Source organism: Cajanus cajan, chromosome 4 (genome assembly GCF_000230855.2).
Source record: "Cajanus cajan strain Asha chromosome 4, NIPB_CcT2T_4, whole genome shotgun sequence".
NCBI classification, from domain to species: Eukaryota; Viridiplantae; Streptophyta; class Magnoliopsida; order Fabales; family Fabaceae; genus Cajanus; species Cajanus cajan.
In genome coordinates this window covers 499178-507754 of record NC_138520.1, presented here as the reverse complement: position 1 = coordinate 507754, position 8577 = coordinate 499178, and the positions used below count along the sequence as shown (strand labels likewise).

The 8577-nt window shown below is 29.8% G+C and overlaps 1 protein-coding gene across 1 annotated transcript; it reads left to right on the top strand.

Moving 5' to 3' along the window:
- The first annotated feature begins 5722 nt into the window (after positions 1–5722).
- LOC109810266 (glutamate-1-semialdehyde 2,1-aminomutase, chloroplastic) lies at positions 5723–7784 on the top strand. The gene is made up of 3 exons (XM_020373688.3): positions 5723–5986; positions 6072–6245; positions 6518–7784. The coding sequence occupies exons 1-3, from the start codon at positions 5819–5821 to the stop codon at positions 7583–7585; spliced, it is 1410 nt and encodes a 469-aa protein (XP_020229277.1). The 5' UTR covers positions 5723–5818; the 3' UTR covers positions 7586–7784.
- The last annotated feature ends 793 nt before the right edge of the window (positions 7785–8577 follow it).

Here is an 8577-nt window from a genome sequence, read left to right as displayed (position 1 = left end):
TGTTTCTTTATTTTCAAAGCTGATTGAAATGATTTGTTCATATGCTCCATATGGGTACATCATAGTAAGACCGAGCTTCTTTTCTCCAAATGTATGATGGACCTAATACTTTAGACATTCAGTCACAAATCTTGTGAGTTTTCTTGTTTGAATAGATGCACGCATTGTGGCATCAGTTCAAAATGCACTCCTATGATGCGCCGAGGGCCATCTGGTCCAAGCTCACTTTGCAACGCCTGTGGCCTTTCTTGGGCAAACAGGGTAGGTTTTCTTCATTTTGCCAAATTATACTTTTATTATTTCTAATTGAAAGAATGAAAATATCGGTAATTTTATAAATTACTTATATTATGTTGTTGCCCTTACTGTACCAGGGTGCCTTCAACAGTAAGAAAGAGGATTAATTTTGGTAAAAGGCGGTCTTATTTCCTCCCATTTAATTTAACAATAAGAGTGTGTTTATTTCATCACTTTAAAATTTATTTTTAAGAATCATGTTTGTTGCAACTTTTGCAAAACTAATCATGGATATTATTGAATTTTGGAAAAGTTGTCCAATCACGTGTTCCTTATTTTTATTCCCACTTACAATTTTTATTCTCATGACTTGGGGTGCAAAAGTAATAACTATATGAGAATATTATAATTTTTTTACACACTTGTAACTTTTGTAATTAATTTTATTTAAATTATTTAGAATTTTAGAAAATATACTTTGAAACATTAAAACATTTTTTTTTTATTTTAAATTTATACTATTTTTTAGTGTTCTAGTATATCTAGTCACATGTCACTTTATAAATATTTTCCCTCAACTCATCGAAACATTTTTTAAAGACAAAATCATGATGGTTCAATGACCATTAAAATAGACAATACTTCAGACATGTTGACTCTAATGATGTCAACAGACTTATGATTAGAACATTAGTACTAATCTCTTAGGAATCAGAACATTGAAAAGATCTTTCATAGATTAAGGTAAACAAGTATCATTACATCTCTCAAGTGTTTAGAGATATTTTGACATACCAAAATAGTAGTTAAACATGATTTTTTTTTTCTAATATACTCAAGAATAATATTTCAAGTAAAATATTCTTGAACATATAATTTAATGAGGATGTACATTATGATAAACAAACACTTCCCAAGTTTTCTTATATTTGTTAAGAAAGGATTTGAAAATTTAATGGTAAAATTGATTGTAATTATTGTAAGATGAGAATGTAAAAGTAGATGAAAAGATAGTATATACAAAAATAATATTTCAAAGTAAAAGTGAGAGTTATCATAGATTTTATCATAATGATAAAAAGTTACATTGAACCTCTTGGAATCCCAAGTAAGGGATATGAGGTAAGGATGGGAAATATCATGAAATTATCTCTCAAGTTATACTTTACATGTCTTCATAGACATTATAAATATATTATTGTTGGTATAAACTTGTAAAAATTTTAAGTGGTGGAAGATAAATTTGACCATCCTATTTTAATTTATTGATTGTTGATTTAAAGATTAAAATTTAAATTCGAACTAAAGTTCTATCATTGGAGAAAAAGTTGAGTTGGGAATTAAAATGGAAGAAATTGAGAAATGAAAATTTTAAGAAGTATCAATGAACCGATCAAGTATTTTGAGGCAAAATTTTCAAATTGAAGACATGCAAATCCATTTTGCATAGCATTGCATGCTTCAATCATTCATGTTGAAGGTCTATAAATAGCATCATTTTATGGAAAATTCTAAGGTGGAGTGCCTTGTTAAATGGTTCATATGTGAGACACCAAAATGAAATATGGAGTTGAGTGGTATACCTGGTATAATTGATTACCAGCCTACAATATATTATATTAAATTGAATGGCTTAGATTGTATGAATTTAATTTACTTATTTGCCCTTTTTAAGTATGTTTTTCTCTGATGCACCTATTTGGAGCCTCCAACACTCTCTCTTCGACCGCATGCTAACTTCCTCAGTTTCCATTATCAACATTGAATCAAAATTGGTTAATTCTACGAAAATATTTTAAGTCTTAGGTGGTATACGAAAATGCAGTGTAGCTGCAATTGGAGTGTACACATGAAATTCAAGAGGATGAGGTAAATACTGCCATTGCCACTTGTGTTGTACCTTAAACCTCACAACTTCCCTAATTTTGTGAAGAAGCTTCCTTTATTACAAGATTCAATTGTAGGAAATGGAAAACCCAAAAAGAGTGAAAAAAGATAGTGAAATTTTTTTCAAGAAAGAGTTTTAATTTAACACAAGTCAAAGAAACTTAAGTTTGAGGGTGAGTTTGGTGATCGAGTTGAATAGAGTACAGGAAATTACTCAAATAAAAAAGAAATGGTTTATTTTGTTGCAACAAGTTGGTCATATGGATGTTAATCCTTGATTTTTCCAGAAACAACCCATGGGAATTTACTTGAACCATGGTGAAGAATATTTTTATAATTTTAAACAAAAATACTAGTATAAAATAAATCTTAAATATTTATTAAAAATTAATATAAAAATATTATTATAACTAATATAAAAATATTTATTAAAAATTAATATAAAAATACTTGATATAATGACAACTAGACCTTCAGCATTTAGAATTTTTAATCAAATTTTTATAAAGTTCAAACAATCATTTCAATTTTTTATTTTTTATTATATTGCAAATAGATCTTTGAATTTTTCTTTCGCCATTTTTTTCTTTTCTTTAATTTTGTTGTTGGAATGTGGAAATTGCTACACTTGTTGTTCTAGTTCATCTATACATTATCAAGGCGATATTATTAAATTTCGGCAGAGTTAATGTTTAACAAGTAAGTTCTAAATTCTAATACTGTTTTTTTTATTTTTAAGTTAAGTGTCAGTTTGAAAGAATATGGTATTTATTTATTATATATTGTAGTCATATGTTATTTATTGCGTTAATAAGATATGATAATATCATTTAATTTTATTCATCAAGTATATTTCTTTCTCTTGAGAGAAAAACAAGTTTAGTAAATAATAAAATAGGATAATCTTACTTTATATATATATATTATTTTTTATAAACATATAAAATTATATAGTATGTTATACTATAACCTGATAAATAAATAAAAAAATAAATTTGTTGAAGTTAAACATGCCAACCCAATAGATTAAATCAATTAAGGATAAAAAAGTAGATTAAGTCAATTTTGTCACCCTAATACGAATTGGTGCCCTTTTTAGGTCAGGGAAAGTTTAACATTATACTAATATATATATATATATATATATATATATATATATATATATATATATATATATATATATATTTATATTGAACTCACTAACATACTTTATATTGTTGATTAAAGTTTATCAAAAAACTGTATAAATATGTACTTTTTTTTACTTTTATTATTATTTAATGGTTTTTAACTCATAACATTATATTTTTTGATAAATTTTAATCAATAGTAAAAAAAAATATTAAGAAGAGTATCTTAAAAAAAATCTTTCCAACAACTTTATTTATTGGATTTCTTCTAATGTATTAAAAAAAATTAATAGATCAGAAACAATTGGATTTTTATATTAGTGGACGTGCTTGGTGAGTAATTTTATGTTTCAAATTTCAATATTAAAGTTTAACTTCGACTTATCAAGTCATGTCTAACGAAAACTACTTGTTATTTTTTTATTCAAAATACTCCAAAAGGTAATCCAAAGTATTTTAATTTATGGTTTGATGCCTTGGTGGTCTTTATTGTGTTTTTAAAAAATGAACTTTTGCTTGTGTTTTTTGCTTTCGAAAAGGTATAGTATTTTTTTTATAAAAAAAAACTAAATTCCTATAATCAGTTCCATTCTAATAATTTTTTCATATAAAAATAATCAACAAATTGTTGATATGTAAAATTAATTTAAATTTTTAAATGAATAATATTTTAACTTGTATAATTCACGTATTTATTATATAACTAAAGTTTAAAATATATTATATAAATAAGTATTATATTTGAATTTATAAATTATATATAAAATTTGACAAAAGAAATATTTTTAAATATATAAATTATATTTTAAATTTATGATAAAATAATTTATAATGTAGTATAAGATTATTTTATTAATTGATAACTTATTCAAAATATGAAAGTTTAATTTATTATTAAATATGATAATAAAAATTTGAATTAGATGTAAAATTAAAAAAAAATTCTAAAAACTCTTTTTTCAATTATTTTTTTAAAAATGTTCTTATACGAGATAATTATTTATATTTTATATATAAGAATTGGTATTGAATTTAAATTTTATAAATAATAAATGTAATAAAAAAGAAGACTTAATGAGAGACATGAGTTATAATTTTTAATAAAGATTAATTATTAAAAAATATAATAAATAATTTGCATCAATAATATTAATTTTTATAAAATAAAAAATATTTAAAATAATATATTTTTATTTGTTAATCTTTCTATATGAATTTGAGTCCTTAATTTTGAAGTGTTATTTGTTTTTTTTAGGAATTTTTAAATGATAGCTATTATTATTTTGTAAGAAGAAAGTAGGTAGAGTTTTACATAGAGATGGCTTTTTGACTAAAGTAGGGCTGTATCTGTATGCAAACTTATTTACGTAAATGAGGCACTTTTAAAACTATTTACGCCTTTGGGGCTGTTAACAACGGTGTCGCTATAGGCCATAGCGACACCATTGCTACGTGACTTTTTTGTTTTTTGGTGTGGAGTGGGCTCGAATGAGCCATACCAGTGTCGCTATGGGCTGAGGCAACACAGTTTGTGGGCCAATAAAAATGGTGTAGCCCATAGCGACACCCTTTAAGAAAAAAAACGAAAAAAAGTAAAATAATTTAAATATAAATTTAAAATAATCAACTGAGTTTACTTATTATATATTTATAAAAATAAAAAATATTTTTTTAAAAACGTAATTTAAAAAAATATATATAATTATTTTTGTGAGTGGCGCTATGGCCTATAGCGACACAGTGTCGCTATAGGCTATAGCGCCACAATTTAATTTGTTTTTTTTTTTTAATTATTAAAGCCATTATTTGTTGCTATAATCTGCTACAACATTAAAAAAAAAATGGAATTGTTGTAAGTTATTATAACATTTTCTTTTTTGTGTAACTCTAACTTTATATCTAACAATAATATAAAAATTACAGGAGCGAATAATGATTTAAATAATATTATTATTGATTCCAATAACTTTCAATTAACGTCACATTGAACTCTAACACCATATTCATATAAATACAAAAAGAAATAAAAAATAAAAATAAAAAAATTACAAACAGGTGGTGCTTTAACCGACCAAACATCACCTGTTAAACAACTTTAAAAGCGTAATTTATTTTAAACAATCCTTTCTAATAATCTGTAATATATTATTTTTGTAATTTTTTATTTTACATTATCATATAAATTTTAATAACTATTTTATAAACTTTTTTTTCAATAATTATATTTTTTGAATTTTTATTTTTTAAATTTCAAATATGAGGCGCTATGGGCTACAGCGACTTCATTGAAGCTATTAGTGTCGCTATAGGCTGCACCAACTTCATCAATATGACTTTCATGGCTTCTCTGGAGTTAAAAAAATGCCACGTGACAATGATGTCGCTATGGCCACCATTGTAAACAACCCAAAAGGTGTAAATAGTTTCAAAAGAACCCCATTTACGTAAATGAGTTTGCATACAGCCCTATTTTGGCCAAGAAGCCCGTAGAGATTGAGGAGTGTGTTGGGTAAGGTTTTAGCATTTCATTTGACAGAGTCTTATCTGTTGTCTCACACTCTCAAATGGCTGTTTCGGCAATCACAGGAGCTAGGCTAACCCTAGGAAATGTCCATCCCCTTTCCTCTCTCACCCCTTCACGCTCACGACCTTCTCTTTCCGTCACAATGGCCGTATCCACCGACAACAAACTCACTCTTACCAAGTCCGAGGAAGCTTTCGCTGCTGCCAAGGTACGCACCACGCAACCCCTTCCTTTCCAATTCAAATTCGATTATTAAAGATTGAATTTTTATTTGATTTTGATGTTGGTGTTAGGAGCTGCTGCCTGGAGGTGTGAATTCCCCAGTTCGTGCTTTCAAATCCGTTGGTGGTCAACCAATTGTGATTGATTCGGTGAAAGGGTCTCGAATGTGGGACATCGATGGCAATGAGTACATTGACTACGTCGGTTCTTGGGGTCCTGCAATTATTGGTCACGCCGATGATCAGGTAACTAAACTTCCCATTTTCCATTCATTCAGTAGACAAATTTTAATTCAAAAAATGAAAAGGATGATGATTACTGATTGATTAGTTGATAAAAAAAAATATACTTGACTACATAAAAATTAATCTCGGTATTAAATTTACTTTTCTGTTCAAACCATTAGGATCGGCATGGAATAGAGGCATGAGAACTTAAATTCGATCCTTATTATTGTAGTTTTAATCTTTTCTAATTGAAAAAAAAAATGTGTTTTCTGTTCAAATCATGTTCACAGGTTCTTGCAGCTCTGGGTGAAACCATGAAAAAAGGAACTAGCTTTGGTGCACCCTGTTTGCTAGAAAACACTTTGGCTAAGCTGGTTATTGATGCGGTCCCGAGCATTGAAATGGTTCGGTTTGTCAATTCAGGCACAGAAGCTTGCATGGGTGCGCTCCGTTTGGCTCGTGCTTATACCAAAAGGGAGAAGATCATCAAGTTTGAGGGGTGTTACCATGGCCATGCGGATCCTTTTCTTGTTAAGGCAGGTAGTGGAGTTGCCACCTTAGGACTTCCTGATTCCCCTGGTGTTCCCCAAGCTGCCACTTTTGAAACCCTTACAGCCCCCTACAATGACACCTTGGCTGTTGAGAAGCTCTTTGAGACTAACCAAGGAGAGATTGCCGCCGTTTTCCTCGAACCAGTTGTTGGAAACGCTGGTTTCATCGTTCCTAGACCTGAATTTCTCAATTTCTTGCGCAAAATCACCAAAGAGAATGACACCCTTCTTGTGTTTGATGAAGTTATGACTGGATTTCGGTTGTCATATGGAGGTGCACAAGAGTATTTTGGCATAACTCCTGACATAACAACTCTAGGAAAGATCATTGGTGGAGGTCTGCCAGTGGGCGCTTATGGAGGGAGGAGGGATATCATGGAGATGGTGGCACCGGCCGGACCAATGTACCAGGCTGGGACTTTGAGTGGGAACCCTTTGGCCATGACTGCAGGCATACAGACCCTGCTGCGTATTAAGGAGCCGGGAACTTACAAGTACTTGGACAAAATCACAGGAGAGCTTATTCAAGGCATCATTGAAGCTGGGAAAAGGGCTGGCCATGCAATATGTGGTGGGCATATAAGTGGGATGTTTGGATTTTTCTTCACAGAAGGACCTGTGTATAATTTTGCAGATGCCAAGAAGAGTGATACGGCCAAGTTTGCTAGGTTCTTTTGGGGAATGTTGGCAGAAGGAGTGTATTTGGCACCTTCGCAGTTTGAGGCTGGCTTCACCAGCTTGGCACATAGTTCTGATGACATCAAAAAGACAATAGCTGCTGCTGAGAAGGTTTTTAGGGAGATCTAAATGTTAAATCTTCTCTGTTTGCAAATTTACTTTTTCCATGGGTGAATTTTGTAGGTCAACTTAGATTATTGTTGTGGCAGTTGCTTTCGTTATAATCTGTATCATTTTTCCATCCTGTATCTACCCAGTGTATTATCTTGAGCTGTAAGTCACTTGAATTTGAAGCTTTTAAGCATTCGAATCATTGTTTAACTCCTAATTCAAGTGCCACGTGTTATCTTCTTAATGTAGGCACGTATTTGGTTCATGCATTACATATCAATGTGCTATCTTTGTGGACTACACACTTGGGGGGTGGGAATAGATAGAGAATTATCAGTTAGGTAAATTAAGAAAATTTTGATTAATTGATTTCAATTTTTAGCACATTGGGAAATTGGGATCCAATGTTGACATTATTTAGGAAACATAGATGAACCTTGTGTTTTTTACTGGATGGATGAACTTGAACACGATGTCTGGCTATAATAAAAGAAAGCAAACAGATAGGATGATCAACAATTTTATGTTGCTTGCAAAGGATGGGGCTTTTAATGAATAATTTTCTTTTTAATATTACCAATATGCCTAACTTGAAGATTAAATTGGACACAAAATTTGCATAAATCTTTAGTTAAAATTATACTCATTGCATGCATGATTATTCCTCGTACGACAATTATAGGCAAGTGAGACAGTTACATACTGGTTTGTTTAGCGAGGGATCTCTCTTTTATTCCCCTTTTGTGGGTCTATAATAGTGAGAAAAATAATTAGCTGCTCGAAGGATTTTTCAGCATAGCCAACTAGTCTAAAAGCACGACCAGTATATGAATTATTTTGAAAGAATACCAAGGCACTGTCTGTCGCATGATAAAAATTAAAGGTTTTTTAATATGGTCAATTGTTTTGCATTCATTTTTTCTGTATTCTTAAGAACTCGAGGTTCAAGTTCAACATATTTTTTTTCTACAAGAACATTACCTTTTCCCATGCATATTATTAGAAACCAA